Raw genomic sequence first — 24461 nt, forward strand, 5'->3', positions numbered from 1 at the left:
AGGCTTGCACATCTTTAATTCTGACTTGAAATAGTATCTGAGGCTTGATGCTGAGATGTCTGTAACCACTCATTACACATATTTACCTTCCTCTGTTGTGAGGACAGCCTAAGTAGGTTTGCTTTACCCCGTCAGTGATGCAGAGTGGAAAAAGTGATAGTGCCCTGTTTCCACCCAAATAAACTAACACATTATAAACCACAAATAGATACAAGAATATACTCTGGTGTTTAGGAAGCCCGAATAACTACATTGATACTGAAAACAGCATAGAAGGAGGCTGCCAAATATTGGGAAGTTTTCTTGAAAAATACATTTAAAAAACATTTTTGTAGTTTCTTGTAGCTTATTTCTCTAAGGCTTTAATACAGTCATTGAGATGTGTAGCTTATGCTGTACTTATATATTTGGCATAAAATCTTTCTTGCTAAATTGTTCCCTCCTGATACATTGCCAGATGGTAAGAGTATTTTCCTTGGGCTTCTTCCCTTTTTTTGTCAAATGCAAAATATTTTGGAAAAAAACACCTTAATGTCAAAGTCTTGCCCGCATTAAGTAGAAAGAGAGTATTGGATGATCAGAGGCTGATGTTAATGTTCTGAGTTGTTCATGCTGCCCACAAGAGAGGGGATTTAAGAGATTCTAGTTCAGTTCACTCGATTTTTCCAGACAGGCACTGTGAGCAGCGAGGCTTCCAAGCTCCTTTACTGCGGATATATATTGAACTGTATATTTTCAGGACAACGAAAAGATTTATTTAGCATATGGCTGACCTGGATTGTCTCCACTGGCTCAATTGACCTTTATTGCCTTGGGACAGTGGTAAGATTAAGAGATGCTATAAATAGCTGTAGCACTGTGGGAGCGATATCACAAAAATGCACTTTACACAAACAGCCTGTCATTTTACTTTGTGGGGGATGTGTGTATTTGGCTTACAAAGGGAGCTATCTCTCTGAGATGATTTTTGTCCTCTTTTGAATCACTGCAGCTGAAGCTGTGAGATTATTTTGGCCAGTACCATCAGGTTCTAATATATACAATGCAATAATGTTGGGAAACTCTAGGAAACAGACTGTTCAGGTGCAGCTGAGCTTTGAATTGGCAGCGTACTGTGCTTCCACCTGAGGGCTCACTGGTGGAGGCAGCTCTGTCGGGGCTGGATGTCTCTGGAGAGACAGACAGTGGGGATATCCCCTCAGCACTCTGGAGACAGCTTCAGGAGGGTTTCTGGCCACCACCTATGACTTTTGAAGAAGGCCACATCTGTGCCTCAAGAGCTGTAAATATGATTTTAGACCAGAAAGATAGAAATGAAATATAAGTGGAAAGAAGCTGTAATTCCTTGGGGGATTCTTACAGGATCAAAGAAGGTGGTGGTTTATGACTTTCCTTCCCAATGGCATCCACATGCCTTGTTTTATGTAGTTGGATGCTGAATGGATGACTTTTTCCAGCCTATTAACTAAGAAAAAGCAACAGGTGTTTGATTCTTTGTATAAACTCATATTTTGTCTCTCCTATAAATGGTATTTTGAATTACGCATAAATTGATTTAACAGGTCTAGTTGGTGTGTAAGGAATAAGTGTAATGCATGATGACTCCACTGACACTGGCAAACATAACCACAGATAGTACACTGGATTTGATATTTCAGCTTAGTGCCAGATGAGTAACTGATCTCCATTAAACAGTAATTTCCAGTGATCAGGTTGCTTTATTCTTTCCCTAAACTGCTTTAACAGGAGATGGCATTCAAGCACCATTTCACTGAAGCTGAAATGAGATGCAGTGCTGCCTCTTCTGATTTCTGGAGAAGGCTGGGGAGGATATCTGGTAATTATGTTTGAGGTATATATTTGTTACATATACACTCTGTATATACACTCCATTTATTTGTGTTTTTATTCTTCTGTTCAATTTGCAGGAAAGCAATCTCCAGGTCAGGCCTCCAGCACTTGGCTCCTGTGCATTCCCTCAACATTGCAGTCACCAATGGACCTGTGAAGGAACCAAGAGCGGCCTTAGAGTGGACTGTAGGTGTTTGGTTTTTTGGCAGTTAATTTGAGCAGTATCTCTAGTTAGTGCTCTCTCCATCCTTAAATCAACATAAGACATTGTGTTTCTATCAGAATTAGTGCTAGTCATTAGGAACATGTTTCTATTATGAAGCAGAAGGCAGAGACACGACAACTTGTGGGGACTTGAGTAAAACATGACAGATTTTCCAGCTTGGAAGCTGTCTGGCTACATTTGCCATCCTCCTTCTTGACAAAGTCTGCCAACAAAGGTTGATCTAATTTTAGCACAGTTTTGTGCCTCTGCTCGATGGGCGAAAATTTAAGGCTGAAGACACATGTCAAGTTGTCTGGGTCTGTAGAGTAGGTAATTGCAATCTTTGGTCACAATTCTTTGCAGGTGTGATTAGATTTCTTCTGGGCCCAAGCTGGCATATAGACATGGAGAATATGTTTTTGCCTCTCCTATCTTGCTTCTTTTAGGTTTCTGGGCTGGACCACATCAGGGCTGGCCAAAAGTTAAAGCAGATTGTTAAGGGCATTGTCCAAATGTCTTTTAAACATTGGCAAGAATGGGTCACCAACCACTTCTCTAGGAAGACTGTTCCAGGGTTTGGCCACCCTCTCTGTGTGTAATAATGGCAAGTCTGTACCTCCCCATAACCATCCCTACACACCTCCCATGTGCTTATGCACAGGTACGAGCTAAGAAGATGAGCCATAAGCCAGCAGGTCATACAAATGTCTCAATTAAAGCAAAGCATGCAGTAAATTTTACATTTGGCTGTTGGTAAAGAGCTTGATACATTGCAGTATCAAGGCACCAGCCACCCAAGCAGGTTTTGGTTGAAGATAACTTCTGTTTTGATGAATATGGCTTATATTTATCTTTGCTCTTTATATCAAAACAGAATTGCTTTTTAGATTGCCTGCTCTTCTTGAACCTCAGCTGTTGCACCCAAAGTTTAAGAGGATGAAAATTTGCAGGCTGTGCAGCATGAAGTTGGATTAGATTCACTATGAAGGTCTGCAGTTTGAAAGCTTGTGTAGAATCCTCTTGGAAGTGCTTTGGAGAATAGCTTGTTCTTTCATTCCAGCAAACCCAGGTACTGATTCAACAAGGTAGTAAAGATGCCTCTTTTGAGCCATCACTGCTGTTCAGTGGAAATCTGAAGGATCAGAGACATAAGTGAAGGGTTAAGCACATTAGCTAAATGTAACACCTTTGAAAACGGTATTTAGGAAAAACCAACAGCAACAATTCCTGCAAAAAATCCCAAAAACAACCCTGAACCCCAAGACAACAACCACAGCTTGCCCTTACTCGGTCGATTGTCTGCTACTCCTTTACCAGGATGATCCATGATCCTGTGATGATTACTCCTTTTACCTCATATGATTCCTATACAGCAGGACTTGCTATAGGTTGGTAAATATTGATTAAATATTGTGGCTTTTAATTGCATGTGGTGTTTTCGCAGTTTACTTCCTTGCTTATGGTTTAGATTTTTGATCAGTTCAATTTCTTAGCTGTTTACAGTCTCTCAGACTGATGTTGCTGCTTTACTTCACACTTTGATTGGAAAAGGGAGGCAACCTGTGTCATGCAGGGAGAGGCACAGGATAGTGAGTGGAAGATATCTGTGGCTGGGAGGAGACTGAACTGACCAGCTGTAGTAACTGGTAAAAAGGAGAAAGGTATTTCTCAAATCTGAGGTATGATGGAAGTAAGGTTTGGAGACTTGGGGACGTTGAAATGGACCAAAGTATTTTAAAATGTAGTGAACTTCAAAAAAGAAAAAACCCTAAATTTTAAATTAAGTCCAGAGGTATTACTGCAGGCCTGGGGCCTAGGGTATATCACCGTGTCCTGCAGCCATAGGGAGGAGGAGGAGAGAAGATCCAGCAGGCAGGAATTGTGCAGCAAGATTGATTTATTTAATTATTTTACAAACTCTTTTATAGACTTTTTTCTTCGTAGTCTAATTGGACTACGTAGACTTCGTAGTCTAATTGGATCAGCCACCCCTTGGGGTGATTGGCTAAAATCCTAAAACATCCATTGTCAAAATATTTTTCTACTACACCATAAACAAAGCTTTTCAAGGCTGCAGGTGTTTGGTTGTTTACATACTCTGCTACCTCTTCTGTGAGAGAGAAAAGTCTCTTACGGACTTAGAAAATAGCAAGAAAATCCTTGCTAGCAGCATTTTTGTATCTACACAGAGGTGTATTTGGTAGAGTGAAAAGATATTTCAATTGATGTGTCGGAGCCAGAGAAGAAGGTTTTGTATGTAATCACTGGAAGGCAGCATTGATCGGTGTGTGTTGCATCCCCATATACATCATCCTGCTCTTCAGTAGTTCTGAGGATGATTCTCCAAGGACCCATGATGGGAGATCTTTTCAAAGTCTAAGTGACACAAACATAAATTGTCGCTTGACTTAGCAGGGAGGAAATGTTTTCTACCACAGTCTTCACAATAATAACTGGAAAGAATTCCCTGGCCATTGCCTCCATTTTTGAGAACTGCTTGCAGGTGATTTGCCATTATCAGATGGTCTTGTGAACAGGTCACTGAGTCAGAGAGTGGGATTCCATTCTCTGCTCTGTCACTTACCTCGTGAGTGAGCTCAGATGAGTTGTTTTGCCTCTCAGTACATCAGCCTTTCTAGCTGTAAAACAGAGGTGACGATTCTCATGACCCCCAAGACATTTTACAGATAAAACCAGAATTCTTTATTATTGTTGTTGCTACTGCCTCCCTTCCCTGAGGTTTCTTTTCCCTAACATAGTGTCCAGTTTAATCACATTTGTTACACCTAATTCAAGTTAACTTGCAGCGTTGCTGTATAATTTAAGGTTATCTTTTCACACCAGGGCCATACAGAATACAGTGTCTGGAGTAAGTGTTATAATAACCAGAGGGGAGTGCTGAGGATGCCTTACCAAAAACGAATTGACCTAAATGGCTGCCCCTGTGATACGTTTATGCATATCCCTTTCTCCCACACTCCTCCATTTTAGACATCACTCCCAAGTGTTAAATAATAAAGTAAGTAAGTAATTCTAGCCCAGATTCTCAAGTAAGTACAGAGTGAGCCACCCAATACACTGCCTGTGTGCCTCTGAGGATCTAGGTCTTTGTGTATTTTTCTACTGCCATTTGTTACCAAGGATTATAACCACAAGCTTGTACACAAAGTCTTCCTGTAATTTTAAGTACTGCCTTCTAGCTCTTCTTTCTATGGTGTCTACAAAAATATTGACAGCCACTAGAATAGTAGAGAATAGTAGAGTGTTGAACATCCCCAAATATATCTTTTTTTTTTTTTCATAGTGCATTTTTTCTGTTGATGTCCATTTCTTTCCTTCTCCCATGACAAAGAGATTTAGAATCTTTCCCCCATATCTTAAGAAGCATTTGAAGATATTCAGTTTCCATTTTTGGAGGTCAATGAAAAAACTTGACTGATCCGTGCTTTGTGTTCTGCGAATGAATAGCTGGAGTTCTCTGGGTACACATTGAATGTTTTTTAGAAGAGAAATATTATGACTTATACCATAAATTATGTGTGTAAAGGACAAAGCCAGAAATCTTACAGACTTAACAAGAACAGAAAACTATGTGTCAGAGTAGAAGTTGAAAAGTGGTATTTGGTAATATGTGGAAGCAGGCTTAGGTCAGGAGCATTGTACAAGGCATTACCTGATTCCATACAGATGGAGTAAGGAAAGCCAGACCTCATCTAGAGTAGGATCTAACAGGAACAGGAAGGGTTACAAGAATGGTTTCTGTAGGCAAATCAACAGTGATAGATAGGAACAGCAGGAAAAATGTTGGGTTGCCACTGAATAGGTCAGAGAACATGGTGATAAAGGACACGGAAAACCTGAATTGCTCAGTCCCCCCCTTTTTTTTTTACCTCCATTTTTTGCTGGTAAGAGCTGCCTTCAGGAATCCCAGGTCACTGATGCCAGCGTCTGAAAGAAGGAAAACTTACTTCTGTGGATAATGATCAAGTTAGGGAATACTTAGACTGAACACACAGAAGTCCATGGGACCTGATGACATGCACAGAAAAGTGCTGAGGGCTGATATCACTGCTAGGACAGTCTGTTGTCTTTGAGTGGTCATGATGGTCAGAGGACGATCCTGAGGACTGCAACAAAACAAATGTCAATTCTGTCTTCAAGAACGATAAGGAGGATCCAGGGAAGACCAGGCTGATCAGCCTTACCCTGATTCCTGGAAAGGTTATGGAGTAAATCCTTCTGGAAGTAATTTCCAAAAATATTAGGAATAAGAAATAATTGAGAATATTCAGCATTGATTTATGGAGGCAACATGATCCCTGACCAGTCTTACAGACGTCTGTAATTAAATGACTGGCTGGGAGATGAGGGGAGAGCAACAGCTGTTGTGTTGACTTTTGCAAGGTTTTTGACACCATCTTCCATAATATCCATGCAGATAAACTGATGGGGGGATGGGCTAGACAAATAGACAGTGAGGAGACCTATACCAGTGAGGTATTTGTAATTAGTGAATGTGACTTTGAAATGAGTCTGTTGCATCATATTCTGTGCCCTTTTGGCAACAGTCAGTAGTTCTGTCTACTTACTGTCATGGACAGTAAGTGCTTGGAAGTGCCTAATGATATGCTAAAGCTTGGATAATTAGCATATGTGTTAATACAGTAGTACAAGTTTTACATATGATGAAACATTTCCCTCAATATAGATAACTTTATTTCTTTTCCCCATGAATGGTTTGGCTGCTGAATCATAAGTGCCTAAAAGCTATACTAAATTTTGCACCAAAGGATGGGCTTTCCTTCCATTAGACGGTCTTCAAGGCTAAGTTTTGTGAATTGGGAATTGAGTATTCAGTTGAAAAGAGTTGTACATTATTAGATGCTCTCATGATAAAAGGAGAATCTCAGGGTATGGGTATTCCATTAGTCACATAAAAACATGAAGAGGTGATGGGAATTCTAATTCAAATTAAATAAGTTGTTGTCGTGGTTTGACACTGCTTTAGCACCAAGCCCCACAAAATCTATTTTTTTTTTCTTCTACGATAGTTGAGCGGAGAAGGGGAAATTAAAACTCCATTTTTCATAAGGTGAAATAAGGATTATTGGGGACAACGAAAAGAAACTTCATGACAAAACAGGTCCACACTTAAACAGTTACAGTATAAAGAAAATTTGTTACTAACAGAATTAAAAGCAAAAAGAAATAATAAATTAAAGCAAACTCCCAGAACACTTTTTCTTTCCAGTACCGTCCCTCTTTCCACCAACCTGTGCAAGGGAAACAGAACATGGGGTTTGGTCAGTGTTTCATTTCTTAAGAGTCTTTCTTTATGTTTAAGGAAAAGAGTTTCTTCTCTTCAGGAGCTTTCCCATGGGAGATAGTTCTCTACAAACTTCTTTAGCATGGTTCAAACTTTCACAAACCAACAGTCTGCCTGGAAAATCTGCTGCAGTGAAAAAATATCCCTCCCATGAATTTTGCAGTCTTCTCACACTGCCAGTCATGGGCCAAAATAGCCATGGGGTTTAGTCTTTTAAGGATGAGCTACTCCAGCCTGAAAGCAAAGGCTCTCTTCAATCTCTTAGAGCCTTTCACAACATCTGTGGGCTCTGGCGTTGAGCACTTTTTCATGAGCTATGTGTGGATTTTTGCATCCCCCCCTATGTATTTGAATGAATTACAGAGGAACAGTTTGTAATATTGCAGTCCTCACCATGGCTTGCAAGGAGAATTTAAGTTCTGGTGCTGGAAGCGCCTTCGCCCTCTTTCCCTTCCTTCACAACTGACCTTGGAGTCGCCATGTTAGCTTCTTTCACACGACTCTAACTTTCCCTTCTTTCTGACTTGGAAGAAAAGTTGGCATCTGCAAGCCTTCAGCTGAGAAGTTGATCTCAGTCGGGCCTGGCACCGGGGAAAGACCCGTCCAGTCTTTCACCGTTGGCCGCGTGTGGCGTTTTTTGGTTGGGTGTGGGCCATGCTGGCTGTGTGGAAGGCTCCGCTGGCTCCGTGCAGTGGGCCCACCATGACTTCAGATCTATCTTGGCCATGTGGTCCCTGCTGCGCTGTTGTTTAAGGCTGATCACTGCTACCTGCGGAGCTGGGACAGCTTTTTGCCCTGCCTGTGCAGGGGGAGCGGAGGCCCAATCCGGGATGGAGGCTGGGGCCCCCTCTCTTTGCCACCCCTGGCAGGGGGAACTGGAACAAAAGGAAATTCCCGCGTTTCCTCCTTCTTTAAATATGCACATTGCAGAGGCGTTGCCAGCTTTGCCATTGGCCCAGAAACCTGCCCATCAAACCTAGTTTTAAACCTACCACGGTTGTGAAGCGTGCAAGCCCCATGTGTATTTAGAAATTGCTGAAATTTTGTGTGCAGCTGACACTTGAAGTGCTGTGTTCTGGATCAGTAGTTCTACTCTGCTGCTTCTTTTTCATGAAGGTTTGAGAACTGAGATTCTTTCCAGGGAGATCTAAAGAGGAAAGAGGTCTGTCAGATTTCAAAATGGTGGCCAAAATAACCCTTGTATTTTTCCAGTGGTGTAGAGGATACAGTGATTTTGCAGATGGTGCCCTTCTTGAAAACATGTATTTTTTCACATTGCTGAAATGAAACTGTTATCAGCCAAAGCAGTGGTTCATGAGAACATAGGGAATTATCAACTCAATTGATAGCATCTGAACATTGCTGCTCCATGAAGACAAATGTTGTCATTCTGCTTCTCTATACAGGTGATCTCTTAGCTGAAGCTTAAGGGGATCTCAAAATGCAATTGATACAGAGATGTTGGAAAGCATGATCGGAGAAAGGAGAACCATATCTGCGTGCTGTTTTATTTTGTTCTATGTCCACGTATTACATTTGCAATAATTAAAAAATAGGTGACCTCTACAAGAAAAATATTCCCAAATTAAAATGTCCTAAGATGGAGTTAAAATTGAGAATATATATCAACAGAAAAATATCTGAGGCATTGCTCCTATTTGCAGCATGAGTATTGCAAACTCTGCAATTTCGGAGTTAAGGGTAAAACATAAACCAAACATGACAGAAAAACATTTGGGAAAGAGACATCCAAATAAATTTGTTTCTGCTCAATAATCATCTCATAAATAAAAGGGCCAAAACTAATAATTTTTCTTACAAATGTATTTAATTAAGTTTAGATTGATGAGCACTAATTTTACACTAATCATAAGTATTGCCCAGATGCATATTTGCAAGAAGATTCTTCTCTCTTGCTGGAGTGTTAACAAAGGGAAAACTTTCTTACTGACTTATTTTAGATATCTTTCTTAAATAAGGTTTTGTGGAATGTCAGAATTGCGGGAGTGAAGGAGAGTTCCATTCCTCCTGTTACAATTAGAGATACAACTCTTTTGAACTAGAAATTTGGGCTGACTGGTTCATTTGTTTGGCTGAATAAGCTGCTTGACATGGCAAATTAAAACAGTCAGGTTTATCTGCATTGCTTTTGAAACCATGCTGACTGTAATCTGAGGAACAGTGAGGTATGGAGATACTGGAGGGCTTTAGAAAAATGGTAATTCTTGCTCTGTCATTTACTGTGCTGGAGCACTTGAAGAAATCTAGTTGAATTAGTGAAATGTGCACAGCAAGTTACGAACACATGCATGTAATTACATTGTTCCCAAACTCCTAGTCCTTGAATTCTCATTTCACTTCCACTTCAGGGGAGATTGTGTGTGGTATTTGTTTCGTAGGCAAGGAATGTTTGCTATACTGAAATTATTTTTGTTTGCTATTAAGGTGGTAATGGATCAGGAGCAATCAAATGGGAGGTCTCCATCTAGGGGAGCACATTGAGTTCGTGTGTCCCCTGTGAGCCAGGCTGCATCTGCCAGGAAAGCACTGCTGCCTCCGCTTCACTGAGCAGTGGCTCTTTTTCTTCCCAGATACTGAGTTCACACACTTGCAAGGGCTGGGAAGCTGGCGACGAGAGAGTGTTCATGGTTTTCTTTATTAGGCCACAGGCATTGCTGCTTTATCCACAATGATGGACAGTATCCATTTTCCACATAGTGAACCATGTCAGCCCAAAAGCATGATTTGATGGGTCAGCTGAGGTGGCCCAACACTGAGCTGGCACCAAAAACATCAGTCCCGCTGAAGCCATCTTTAACCCACCACTCTTTGTGTCAGATCCAACAGTTATGTGGTCACAGGGTGAGTCATTTTGTCTAGCTGTTTTGGGAGATAAGATATCTGGTTTTTTTCCATTAGCTGAACGGATTTTATATGGAGCTCTACAGCCACAGATTCGGCATGAGGAAAATGGCAAGAGCATGAGACTGGCGTCTGTGGCTTCAGGGACAGAAGGAGAACGACTGCTTCTTTAAAAACCATTAAATCCTAAAGCCAACATAAAGACATCAAGTACAAAATAAACCAAACTGGCAAGCTTTTTATGGGAAAAAAAAAAAAGTCTGTCTCAAAATATACAAGTGATGACAGAACTTGTACTGTGGTTTATCTTTGTGTTAAACAAGATGTCATCCTTGAGGTTATCCCAGGGACCTCTTCCTGTCGGCTTCTGTGTTGGTAGGTGGAAATGAGTGCCCTTTTGCCCAGCATGTTGTGGAATATTGCCTCTAAATTCTGGAGTAGAAAATACTGTTTTATTGAAGTAAAAATTCTTTATAGAAATGTATTGATTTTTGCAAAAAATTTTTGTCAGAAGTGAATAAAAATTTGGCTTATAAAAGGTCACAGCACTTCCTTTGACTATATCATCTTGGTTTTCATAAGTGGCAAGAGAATGTCTCATCATATGAATGACAGAGCCCTGTAAAATTTAAAACAGTAATTCCCTTTGATCTTATTGAGACAAATTAACTGACAAAGAAAGATTTTTGAGGGAGGGCATTTCATCTTGGGCAGCCTCAGCTCTTTGCTCTGATTCAGGATGAAAGATTTTTCAAAAGTCAATTTGCTGGATTTGAAATTGTGAGTTTTCACACACAGTGAGGTGAAATTAATTGTGGCAGTAGGTATCTGGAAGTGTGCCACTTATACCGGATCAGGTTATTTACATTTTTATTACTTAGTTGTGTTAGAACTCTATAATAACATGAACTACGAAGGTCATCCTTGTAGACTACTGACTAATTTTATTTACATGGTGATGTAAAGTTAGACATGTAAATCTATGATACAATCTGGAACAATACAGAGCAAACAGTCTAAACTAGGTTATGGAAATAGGCCACTTTATCTTTAGAAATCCTGATGGCAAGTTGTGTGGACCTGGTCTGAATGAAGCAGCAGTTAATCTATTTTTTAATGTAATTTTTATTCCTTGTTAAAAATTCTGTCCCAGGAGCTGTGTGCTTTCTTACTTAGCTTTCAGAATTCGTCTCTCATCAAAGTCTTTTATAACCTATGAAATATACCTCTGGATTATAATGTTGAGTTTGCACTGTTTTGTCAGCAGAGAACCTGCTCAGGTCAAGTACTCTTTGGTGAGCTCATATCCTGCTGCTGAGGAGAAAATAGCTGCAATATAAGGACACATCTGAGGGACAGAGTTTAAAATCTGAATAATGTACCCTCTAAGAAGGGCTTGAAGAACTTCTTAGGTTAGTGCAAGTTGTTAGAAATTATTTTGCATTATAAAAGTGTTGAAAATCCTCACCTAAACTATTGTGCTCTGGGAATTGGAACATTTCTGATGAAGTTAAAGACCTTTAGGCAGGTAGACCGCTCACCAGAAAACAGCCAGTGTTATTCTTGTCCTTTTGTCTTACTTGAAGTGAATGCCATACTTGTGGTAGGCACCGTGTGAAGCCTTGCATAGGTCCTGGCTGTTGTGGATGCACTCTAGAAAGCAAAGGGTTTTGCTACTTCTACTTTTCTTCATTATCTAAGAAATCAGCGTGGCAAGGGAAGCTATCTCATTTTATCACTTTGAAACTGACAGTGGTGTTTTAAACAAATAATTTTATCCAAGATGGCTATTTCAGAGTATCCTGCTGTCGGACGCCATCTGTTTGGTGAGCGTCATCATTTGTGACTTCTGCTGTGTGGGAACCAAATGTCAGACTGTCAAAGCGTTTTCTATCATGCTCTAATTCTAGCTGAACAGAATTCCTATTTATTCACTTTGCTCAAGTAGTGTGCAGAGACTTTTAGGCTTTTTAGTCACACCAGGATTACAGGCAAGTGAAACCCATAGTCTATCTACAACCAAGTTTCCCTAGAACAAGAATTTGCATAGAATCAAGGTACAAATTTGGTCAAATGAGGCTGTCAAGAAAAAGTTAGATGTTAGCCTGTTGATCACTCCTAAATATCTGTGTGCTAGGTAGATTCTTTTTTGAGAATGTTCTCAGATGAATGTGCTGTTATTTCATATATATAAGTCTGGTCTCTTCTGGCTGAGTAATATTTTGTTGATGTATTTGCAAACAGAGTGTTGACCCAGCCACTTCAAAGAAAGCATTTTCCCTTGTCTAGTTTATCCCATCATCCTAAAGCTACAGTCAGCATGTTGCTTTTCACTCCTGTGCCTAGTTCTCAAATTTTTTGGTCTCTCCAGTTGAAAGTTCATTAGTTGTGTTTTGCTTTCATCTCTCTGGATTTTCTGTTTCTTTAAAATTCTGTGTACACCTCATGCTTATGAAATCTGAATTCCCAGTCAAACTATGCAGCATGTGGGAAGAGCATCAGCAAAGTTTAACTGAAGTGTGCTCAAAAATACTTTGGTTTTGATTGGTGACACATCATTGTATTGTCAGCATCCTTTCAGCTGGGATGGTCAGCCAGGGTAATACTGATATCTGCTATGGTTTTGTGTTGTAGAAAACCAAAGGAACACTGGTGGTGTGGTGGTTTTTGTTTGTTGTTTTTGGTTTTGTTTCTTTTTTTTTTTTTTTTTGTTTGTTTTGGGTTTTTTTGGTTTAGTTTAGTTTTCTGAATTGATGTTGAAAATCAAAAATTTTTTTTCCCTCTATACTCACGTGGCTGATATTCACAAAACAGATTAACAAGTATTTTTTTTTTTTTCAGGAAAATGCTGTGAATGGAGAGCATCTGTGGCTAGAGACAAATGTTTCTGGGGACCTCTGCTACCTGGGGGAGGAAAGCTGCCAAGTCAAATTCTCAGTGAGTTATTTTCGGATTTCTTTTTCTCTTTCTGAGGTAACAAGTCTGGCTTCAGACTGATGCAGTGCTCAGTCACTTGAGAGCTTGAATTGTTTGCCCGTGTTCCAGAAGGAGAGCAAAAAGGGCAAAAGGCTGCTGGTAAAGATTTTATTGCTTCAGGAAAAAAGCCCAAACCAGTTTTGATTGACCCAGATTATTTACACAGTGAGAATGTATGTAATGAACAGTTTTACTAACATGGTAAGGGGAAAAAAGGGTATAATATTGAGATGTTTCAGGAATATTAAAAGACAGTAGTCTATTTTATATAAAAATATATACAAATATATCACTTGTTTCAGCCTCTGAGAGGAGGGTCTGATCAAATTTCTGCAATTTTAATCACTGCAACGGCTTGAACTGAATTTTCCAAACTCTTGAATGCACTCACTGGCAATGAGTGCACTCATATTTGAGTGTTTACCTTCTCCTCTTTGGGAATATTCAAGGTTAGCTTTGTATTGAAGCTTTTCTGCTGCGTATGAAAAAGTTTCACTGGATTGATCTCATACCCATGTGTCTGTTCTTTGACTGTTACAATGCCAGCCTACTTCAGGAGCTCTTTTTTGCCTAGTGTATCAGTTAAATTGCTTCAGCCAAAGAGAAGAAAATACCCAACCCCCTCTTATTTTGGTATTTAGGTAGCTTGGGTGAGAGTGGGGATCCTGTGTTCAAGTCCTTGATTGGAAACAATGCTCAAAGGGGTATCCTAGCCCTTGGACTGTGAAGGTTAAAGGGAATTCTTCTTCTCTGGGATGTTTGTGGTTGCTATCTGTGACTCTTCATGATACTGTCTTTCTGCTTTTATTACCATCCCCCCCAACCCTCCCCCCTCCACCTTCAGAGCATTTGATTCAAATCAAAGCATTTTGATTCGCTAATCACCCCCAGTTTTCAGGGCAATGGGATCCAAGATACTAGTGCTTTCCATAGCACAAATTTAATATCCATCTCCCAAATCTTCTCAAGCAAATTTGTGGATACAAGTATGCTGCTAGCAAGAATTTTTCTTGCTTCTTTCCAGTCCTGTGAGATATTTTTCTCTCTCACGGAAGATATTAGCAGAGTTCTATAAACTATGAACACCTGCGACCTTGCAGAGCTTTGTTTATAGTACAGTAGAAAAATATTTTGACAATGGATGTTTTAGGATTTTAGCCAATCACTCCAAGGGGTGGCTGATCCTTTGACCAATTAATTAGACTATGAAGAAAAAAGTCTGTAAAAGAGTTGTAAAATAATTAAATAAATCAATCTTGCTGCACAATTCCTGCCTGCTGGATCTCTCTTCTCCTGCCTACCACTGTGGGATACTGTGGTACAAATTGGTTACATTATGGAATATAGCATTAAGGCCAAGCCTGAGAAGCCTATGGCTCCTTAAGAGTGCTGAAGCAAAGTCCCAAAAAGTGCTGATTGTGTGGCGATACTCAGGGGAAGAGTTACTGTGTGCTTGCTGTGCGCTTACGTTGGTCCTGAGACACTGAGCAAAAGCTGGACACAGGATTTGTTTCACTGAGTGGACCTTTGGTCTCAGCCAGTGTGATGGTTCTTGTGTTCTCAGCAGAAGTTTGCCGTTCTAAAACTGAGAAAATTCTTCCTCGTGATTTAGCGCACTGGAAGTAACATGGAAATTTAATATTATGTTGCATATGGTGTTCACAGAGATTAAAAACATGAACTTACTAAGTAGCAAAACATGTGAAAGCTTAAGCTTAGTCTGCTATACGATGCCGTGATTCATGCCGTGAAACATTACAACACCACATACACGTGAACATATACAGTTAGGGTGTATCTAGATAATGATGAGAATTAATAAAATTATTAGAATTATTCCATAATGTGAGCTGAAGCTGTGTTTCCTGTTTCTTCATGAGCTTATTTAAACTATGCTGAAAACTATAAAGAATTAATTTATTAGCGATTTAAATGGACATGAATAAATTGAGTGTAAAAATCCAAAGCAAGGGAATATCAACTTAGCATGTATTTATAAATCTTCTGTCCCCCAAGCACAAGTCTGTAAGTTAAATTTCTATGAAAATTAATTCATCTGGTTAATTAAATTGAGTTTATGGAAGTAAAGTGAGTAAATAGATTCTCTGTTCTGGATGTATTCTCTTGCCTTTGATATGCTTTGGCCCAGGGGATTTGATGGAAATTATTTCAAAAGCTCTACTGAAATTAATAAAGCTAACCAGCATAATTGAGAATTTTGTCCCTGCTGTAACATTTCATAAGCATTTAACAGCATTCTCTGAGAACTTTATCATTCTCTGCTAAAATGACCCAAGTATTTTTCTGCAAGGCAATGGTCAGGCTGATCAAATTAAATATTATATGATAAGCATGAAATGACCTCTTGCGAACTGATCCAAGTTCACCGATTTGCACGTACCATTTTTCTCCTCTTTGCACTGCCTTGACTCATCATCTTCATGGGATGCTTGCTTTTAGAGTGATGCTCTGCAGTGTTAGCAACCTAATCCTCTACCTAAAGGGAGGCATTCACTTCTAGTTCCCAAGCTGGAGTGCTGTGGCTGTGTTTCTCACAAAGAAAACCAGAAGAGCTTTAACCAGAAGAGCTTCAAATCTTTTCATTTATTTATTTGTTTTGTACTCAGTTCAGAGCACCAAAAGAGGAAAAAAAAAAAAAGATGTTGCATAGGGAGTGAAAGATCTCCTGTTTTTCAGCTGACTTTGTTTTCCTGAGGGAATAGCTCACCTCCATGCGCACACGTGTCCCTTTCCTGTTGCAGAAGTCTGCCCTGCGGAGGAAGTGTGCTGCCTGCAAGATCGTGGTCCACAACGCGTGCATGGAGCAGTTAGAGAAGGTAAGACATTGCCATCTTCTGGAGCCTGACGTAGCCAACACGCTTTTAATTCTTTTAGTGAGGTTTCAGTCTGTTAAAAACTATATATGCCACATTAAGTTTTCACAGCTGTTTTAACAATGTACTTGTTAACAAAAGCTGGCTTAAAATTCCACCTTTTTTTTTTTAAGTATATTTCTTCGAACCCTGTGAACTATAAAAAAACCCCAAACCCAAGAAAATTCAAAACCAAAGACCAAAAATTACAGAATGCTTTCACAGTTTTAATATTTAAAAAATAAATTGCCTCTACTTCTAGATTAAAAATTGAAGCTAGAAAATGGAGTATCCTGTCATGTATGAAATTGGCCTTTTAGAATTCCCCAGCTAAAGCCAGCATAATTCATTGTATGACAGCTATACTTATTATGAGCAGTACAGCATAAGATGCTAGTGTGAACCTTTTCTCCTGTGTTTACTAGACTATGCTGTTTTCTCCTCAAAACTTCAGAAATCAACTTTTTGTCTGTAAAATGGAAAACATCAAACCTTTCATGTATACTACCATTATCTGTGAGCATCTGTCCTTCTTTGCATTTCCTTCAAGGATCCTTGATCATACTCAAGCACCTACAGAATATCTATCACTGACTTCAGACTTCCCCTCAGTGATTTGTCTTCATTATGCCTGACTGGAAATGTGCTAGAGAAATCTCCCCCCACCCTTTTCATTCCTGGTGGGATATGTGAAAAGAAATATGTGTGGGAATTTCCCCACTGCTGTCATTAGAGCTTCATTTTCACTCCTATATGTTTAGCAATGTTGCTCTTCATAAAAGAAGCTGATGCATAACGAATTTGTAGCAGCAACCCTATAAGGAGAGGGCTTTTTCCTTTCCAAGGAGTTGGACTCCTGTTGACAAATCCCACAGTGATCGCCATAATACCAACTTGGAGAGGTACCATTTCCACCCCCGATGCTTTTATCCACAGTGAAATTAACATTAGCGCATGCTTTCAGCACAAAATGTTACCAGTGAATTTTTCATGACTTCCTCCATCACCAGCAGTGCTGACTTTCCATAGCCCAGCGAGCTGGTGGCACTGCCAGCCAGAGGAAATGAGCACTTAGATAAAACCCAGCTTGCCTGTGCCATTATGGAGACTGTGAAATCCGCCTCTTGGCAGAGGGTTGTTATAAAGTCTGTAAAGTTTAAAGCTGGTGGGTAAGTCTTCTGCTTGGCCCTCTCTGCAAAGGTGCACGTTTTAGGCAAAATAAATGTAAGCTGGGTCTTTCCAGCCTGCCATGAGTGAGCAGTGAAACAACAAATTGCCATTCCAGGTGAAGAGCAAGGGAAGAAGACTAATATTACAATGCCCTTCATTTCTTTATAAGCACTAGGTATTTAGTTTACTTCTTTTTTTGTGTGTGTGCTTTTTTTATTATTATTTTTATTTTTCTCCCTAGACCTAGTATTTTGAAGGCAATTATTAAATGAGGGAAGAACTTATTTATTTGGGGAGGGTTGTATTTGAATTTGGAGAAACTTGGTCCTTCTACCTTCATAACTGAAGCATAGCTGTGCAGTATCTTTAAATGTTTAATTCTTTGAAATACAGTCAACTCAAACTTGAATTTATTTCATTTAGTGCATCCTTACTTCACATATCCTTTGGTCTTTTTCCAGGTCTCAATCTTCAGTGTATTTTTAAAATTTCTACATCCCTCTATTCTTATTTCTGTAGATTTTCTTTTCTCAAAATTTTTTTTCCCTTTCTCTAGGAAAGACTGCCTTTTTAAAAATTAAATACTTTTTACTCTTCACCTTCCTAAAAATGTTTTCCATTCATGGAAACTCCTGTTGTCCTCTTTGTCTTTCCTCTCCCATCTGAATTGGCAATACCACTGCATGAGGCAGTACAATGCTCCCCAAATGATTTGTGGCTGGGGAGGTGGATGAAAACATCTTAATTTAAGGAAAGGGTAGAAATTTATGGTGATTTGCATGATTCTTTATGTAAATGACAATTACTCTACAGATTTTTTTTCTGAAGACATAAAGATGGGATGTGCAAAAAGGTTTTACAGAGTGAGATTTCCAGCACCTACTAACTTTTGAGACCTAAGCTGAAGTGTGCACTTATTTGCAAACGATCTTCTGAAAAACAAAACAGATGAAGCTGTTTCCTCCTACAAGGAGGAGGCAGTTTAAATATTTGAACTGAGTAGGCAGCAATAGCATTAGTGCAGATGGGGGTTGTGTAGAAATCTAGCTAGGAGAATTAATATGGCATATGAAAAGAGATTTTTCTGACATCCAGGTAAGTTACTTTTTTCCACCTAGTGAAGTTAATATTTTAACAGATAATAAATGCTTTGGAAGTCTGGCCTAGATAAAAATATTGGAATAAATTTTCTTTCAGCTCACTTTGAGTTCTAACAGTTTTATTTCAATGCCAGATTAATTTTCGCTGCAAACCGACTTTCCGAGAAGGAGGCTCCAGATCTCCAAGAGAAGTAAGTAAGGGACAAATGATGATAGCTTTTCATTTGACATGTGTGCTGATCCCCCTGGTGTGCAGCTGCAGAAGTGCTTTTAGACTGAGAGGAGTCTTAGACAGAGAATTTGTTCCCAGTGGAACACGTTCTCCTCTCCAGAATAAACGTAAAATGAATTCTAGCCGAAGCTCTCTATTACTTACACTGACAGAAACCATTTCACCTTTCTGTTGTCTTTCGCCCATTTGTTCAGTAATTCTTTTTCCTTTTTTTTTCTGGTAGCATTTTTTTTCTTCCTGGCCTTTGAGCTTGTATTTTTATTATTTTAAAAGTCTATTTCCCTCTCCTTTCACTTGTACTCTCTTCATTTTTTTTTTTTTTTCTCCTCTAGAAGTATCTCAAAGATAAAATCAAACATTTAAAAACCTGAATATTGAGGAAGTAGTTCTGGCCTCATTTCAATGTGATAAAGAAAACACCACCTTGTCCTTATTCCTCCTACAGTTTTGGTGGTTTTTGAGGTTTCCTGCCATGCCTGCTGTGCATTTTGCTCCACTAATTGCTCCACTGGCTGAAGGGACTTTTTCTTTGGTGTCTGTTAACAAATTTCACATAGATGGTACCACTGACTGCAAGGTGCCAACGTTTCCTAAACCACATCTTTTTGTCCTTGTTTGCAGAACTTTGTGAGGCATCACTGGGTGCATCGGCGGAGGCAGGAGGGCAAATGTAAGCAGTGTGGAAAGGTAAGATTTCCAGCACAGCACAAGCATGACACAGGGCACTCAGAAATTCTGGGTAGCCTGTAGGTCCTTCTAGTCACTGCCTTTTTTCCTATCACAAACACTTGGCCTCTTTGAATGGCTGATGACAAGCCTGAGATGTTGAGCATAAAAGTCCTGATTCCCACGTGGGAAGAGAAAGGCAGCTGCATCTGCAGGTATGAGCACATCATTTGTCCTGGGAGGTTGTGTTGTACTGGCTGCTGAAAATGAGGAGGAGGAAAGCTGTGACTCCTTGAGCCTTTTTAATTGCTAAGCTAACCCTGTACTAATACGATGTTCTTGTAGTGCTGTCCTCTGTGCCAAAATTGTGATGGCCTATTTTTCAGACTCCTGGAAAAGAAATGCTGTTGCTTTCCTTCTGCCCTAGCAGACTCTAAGATTTGTGAGACTGCTTCATGTTCCCTCTGCTTCATAGATTGTAAAAGTTTATTTTTAAAAACCTATAAAAATGGGGAAGAAGTATTTTAGCTACTGAAGGTCTTTCTTCTGAATTATTTTGAACCTCTGAAATATATTTAGATATATTTAAAAATTAAATTAACAGGAATTTAGCTTCCTTTCTCTACCACTATATTATACTTTTACCTCCCTCTTTACAACTAGTAAGAAAGTCCATGTCTCATCTCCATGGCACAGCACTTCAGTCAGAGGAAAATGAGTATCTGGCTACGCATGCAGATTTTCAGTTACCAGCTGCAATAGGACATGCAATAAAAATGTGATGTCCTTGCATAGCAAGTACCATAGGAACAGTGCAGCAAGGCAGTTTGCATACAGCATTCTTAGGGTATGACTTTGCCATCCTTCTCTGTGTTCTTGGCCTGGATCTCCCCTATAAGCATTTGGAGTTGATTTTGCAATGAGAGTGCTTACTGGCTATCATATCAAAACCTGTACTGGGTATGGGCAGCCTTGGTCAATATAGGTCTTCAAGCCCAGCCATCAGAGAATATGGAGAAGTTCAGAGAAAATCTCAGTTTTCTCCTAAAATAAGGAATATTCAGTTAAGACTAACATGAGTATACTGTAGTAGAGTGGTTCTTTGCCAGGAAACAAAGAATAAGAGAAAATTATAACACAAAAAAAATCAGTTATACTTACTGGCCAAGCAATCTCCTATTACAGCAAAATCCATGTGCTCTGCTATAACATTTCAAAAACATCCAAGTAAGAACCACCTTTATTATTCTCTTGTCTTGCAAGAAAAGGGGAACTATAATTGAAATGGAATGACAGTAAATTTAAAGCAATAAAAAAACCCATTATTCATGGAATACTTAAGGATTCTTGTAGATCTCATTGTTGTGTAATAATCCTATCCCATGCCTGGAATGGGATGGGTAAATATGATCATTAATAACAGTTCAAATAAAGAATGTTTTTCGGATATACCCATCTCATGCTTCAAATCATGAGTAAGTGGATAGGAATGAATGCACCCCATATCCTTAACATAGCCTTGTGGCTTTAAATTCTGTGTGCCATTATGTGCCATGGCTGACACTTCCTGAAAAGTTGAGTACACAGGTGTATGTCAGTGCTCCACCTCAGATCAGAAATGCAGTTTGAAAGAAATTTTCCTTATTGTCATCCCTTCCAATGGTTCACATGTGGGACAGTCTTGTAACAAACGAACTTTTAGATTAAACTCATTTGAAAGTTCACTCTGCAGTTACGAGTGGGCATTCAGTCCACAGGACCAGACTACAGCTAATCCAGAGTAAAATTATCTGAAAATCCTTGTGTGTGGCGTCCTGAGTACACACATTACTTGCTAGTGCAAATACAGCTTATATGAACTCATCTAGGCTTTAGGTTTTTACTCTTCCCAAGGGTGATTTCACTGATTTACTGCTGAAGTACTATATAGAGAAATTGATACCAGGGAAAGGGGACCTGGAATGTGCAGTGTAACCAAGCAATCTATTTCTGTCTTTGTCTCATGAATTCCCAGAAACTGTGGCTTTATATTTAACAACCTATCATAATTTCTTTCCTGTGGTCTTGCCTTGTTGAGCCTTGAGTTCTTGTAAAGTTGTAGCATTTACATCATCCTTTAGCAGAAATTCCTGAACTTAACTACATGCTGTGAGAAGAACTACATTTGGCTGTTTCAAACCTGTCACACATTAATGCTTCATCGCTGTTTTGTTGGAAGAGATGGTAATTAAGTGTTCCCAAGCCATGGTATCAACAACATTCATGATGTATAAGAATTCTTTTCTTTCTCTTGAAGATGTGGAAAAAAAGACAGTTTCATAGCTGTTAGCTTTTTGTTACCTGGGATCATCAGAGAAATCTGGATACATTTTTTATCTTTATATAATATGAAATAAAAATGCTCAGACCATGTGGCCCAGCATCCATTTCATAACTATGTGCAGTAATAGAAGCTTAAGGAGGAATGAGAAGGAAATGGAAAGGAGGAATGGAAAAGAAATCTGTTTCTCATATACTTCCAGTTAGCAGTGGCTGAGGGGCTTTCTGAGACTGAGAGCACATTTTGGACCATAATGCTAAACAAAAACTATTTCTTTAACCTTCTGTGGTGTCCAAAGCAGGGTGTCCTCTATACACCTGCATTATGTGTCTACAGTGTCTCTTTGTCACTGGTCCCTTTAGAGGTCTGTGGATTGATGCAGAGCTGCAGGTAAAGTTAGGACTGACATTTCTAGTACTTGAAAGGCTATTCTAGTTCTTCATTGTTTTAGCAGAGATCACCATCCAAATGCTTTTGCTGAAGTCTGTATTTGAGTTGTAATAATACCTGGCTCTCCTACAGTAATGTTGCATTAGGGTATCTCTAAGAGCACTAAAAAGAGAAAATCTATTGTAGGAAAATACCAGCAAAAAATATTATAAGTAGCCCTGACACTGGTGTGAAAATAGTCTTTAATGATAAATACTTCTGAGACTATAAATAAAATATATCAGAACTAGTAATCCCTATGTGCTCTGCTTGGTGCATGGGTGTTTATATTAATTTGTACTTTGATTCAGACTATTCAGACAGGTTGAATTACCAACACAAGCTGGTTTTACGGACATTCAGGTGTTTTTTTCCTAAGAGTACATTTTTTTCTGGTATGCACAAGTGTTTGTTTCTACAGGAGCAGGTCACCACATGTGTTGTGGAGGGATTGGTTGCTGGAGAATCAGTGCTAATCATATACTGTTAGGCTGATGTTCTCAAAGAGGTGAAATTCATTTTATGTCTCAAAATTTCTCATTTGGTGCAGACCTTCTTGCATGATCGAGGACATCTAAAATTCAATTTTCCTTCTCACTCAGAGAAGGCAGAAAATATGATTTCTAGTGAAATGTGGAGGGTTCCTGTGTTTCAGTCCAATAGGCCCTGTCAAATCTCACTCTGACTTATTTTATCAATTATTTTATTAAATATTTTATTTAGTTATTTTATCAATTGCTTTATTTGTAAAGCCAGCTTTCAAATAAATGGTATCTTACCCAAAACTTCCTTAGGAAGAATTAGCTCACATTTGTAAAGCAATTTGAGGAAGGAAAGTGATGGTTTATTGCTACTTATCATTAATATGTTTTTATTGCTGTATCATTTTCTCTAATGACTCCCTAAAAGCTAAATGCCTTACTAAATAAATGAAAAACGGTCCATCCAGAACCAGACAAGCTGCTCAGTCCATATGTTTAAAATGCACAGCGGATGGGCTGTGGAATTAATATACTGAATTTAGTTTTAATTAGTGGAGATTTCGGGAGAGAAGAGTTTTCCCCCTGGCTGTTACAAAGCAGAAAAAACCAAAACACTTCATGCCCATGAGGGACTGAAATAGTTCTTTTTATTTTAATGCACTTTGGAACAAGGAGAAGTGAGATTTGTGAGAAACATTTCGAAGCACTAGAGTAAGTAAATGAGAAATAGTGTTTTGTCCAGTGTCAGACCTCTGTTCCACCACTTGTATCACAGTTACTGTCACTCTGGTTTTATGCCCACACTGAATGGCAGACAAGACGTGCCCAGCCAGAAGTATCTGGCCAGCTTGTCTTTGTTAAGCCGCTTCACTACATTCCATTGCTAAGCCTGAATTTGCCAAATCACCACCATTATGAAGAATCTACTCTTTGAATTTCTCTGAATGTAAACCATGAGGCATTAGGGAAAGGACTGAAACAAAACCCCAAAAATCTAGCCAGAGGTGACACAAGTCTTTTCAGGAGCTGGTCTTGGCAGTGAGGTCCGTGTGGCAAACTGGTTTGAGTGCATGCTGGGGACACCTGTAGAAGAATCTGCAAGGTGGTCAGGCAGGTAGAGACTCCTCCCCTTCTGAGTATCAATAGGGCTGTCCTCAGCTGCCCTGTATAGAGAGATTGTAACTCAATCTCTCACCTAACAAGACCAGGGCATCTCTGCATGTTTTTTATGGTTGTTTATTTAATTCTTCTTCTTGGTATGCCTGACCTTGTCATTTCACTGAGCACTAATAGGCTCATTTTTCCTGCAGGATAAGAAGGACTTTAATAACAGAAGCAGTGAGGCAGTGTCCTGTTAGATGTTACTAAATCAGTTTGTAACGTTTTTGCACTGGGTCTTGGGCATTGCCCGCCGTGTGGGAGATTCAGGTGTTACCCAGCTTGTTGAAAAGAAAACTGGCTAGCAAATTCATCACTTGGTAGAGAGATCAAATTAGAAAATTCTGGGTGGTGATGGGCTACTTGCAGAGGTAGAGGGGCTTGGTGGAAGCCCATGAATAAAGGATCCAGCCAACTGCAAATCTGAAATCTAAGTAGTGAAGGTGATCATGACAAACTCCTCAATGAAATTCTGCACTTTCCATCTCTCCAGCCATCAACCCAAATATTTTTCTCCGACTGAAATAAGCTTTAACTCAACTCAAAATTACAGACTGTATCTTATTGTTGCCTGTGTTAGATGCAGAAGGTTATATATGATCCAGTTGTCTTTTCCAGCCTTAGAATTTACAGCAAAGTCATATTGCATTCTATAGAAAGAAGCTCCTCTCTAGGAGAATAAAATCTCATTTTCTGGTTGAGGTGGGCTTTTTTATCTTTAAAAATGTAAAGAAATTTTTTTTGTGTGTGATCTGAATCAGACCATATTGTTTTTTTGGGAATTTACTGGAAAGATTTTAATCGGAGTCAG

At 39.3% G+C, this 24461-nt stretch overlaps 1 protein-coding gene across 7 annotated transcripts in view; it reads left to right on the forward strand.

Annotated features, from left to right (window-relative positions):
* Nucleotides 1-24461, forward strand: part of DGKI (diacylglycerol kinase iota) — a 211860-nt gene that overhangs the window by 74058 nt on the left and 113341 nt on the right. For all 7 annotated transcript variants that reach the window (XM_042050499.1, XM_042050492.1, XM_042050496.1 and 4 more), the window contains exons 2-6: nt 1929-2037; nt 13086-13181; nt 15983-16057; nt 18498-18554; nt 19217-19282. In XM_042050499.1, coding sequence (XP_041906433.1) covers nt 16040-16057; nt 18498-18554; nt 19217-19282 — 141 coding nt within the window. In that variant the 5' untranslated portion in view covers nt 1929-2037; nt 13086-13181; nt 15983-16039. The remainder of the gene's footprint in view (nt 1-1928; nt 2038-13085; nt 13182-15982; nt 16058-18497; nt 18555-19216; nt 19283-24461) is intronic.

Source organism: Corvus kubaryi, unplaced genomic scaffold (assembly GCF_017639235.1).
Source record: "Corvus kubaryi isolate FWS band 111438036 unplaced genomic scaffold, C.kubaryi_AGA036_p1.0 74, whole genome shotgun sequence".
Taxonomy (NCBI): Eukaryota; Metazoa; Chordata; class Aves; order Passeriformes; family Corvidae; genus Corvus; species Corvus kubaryi.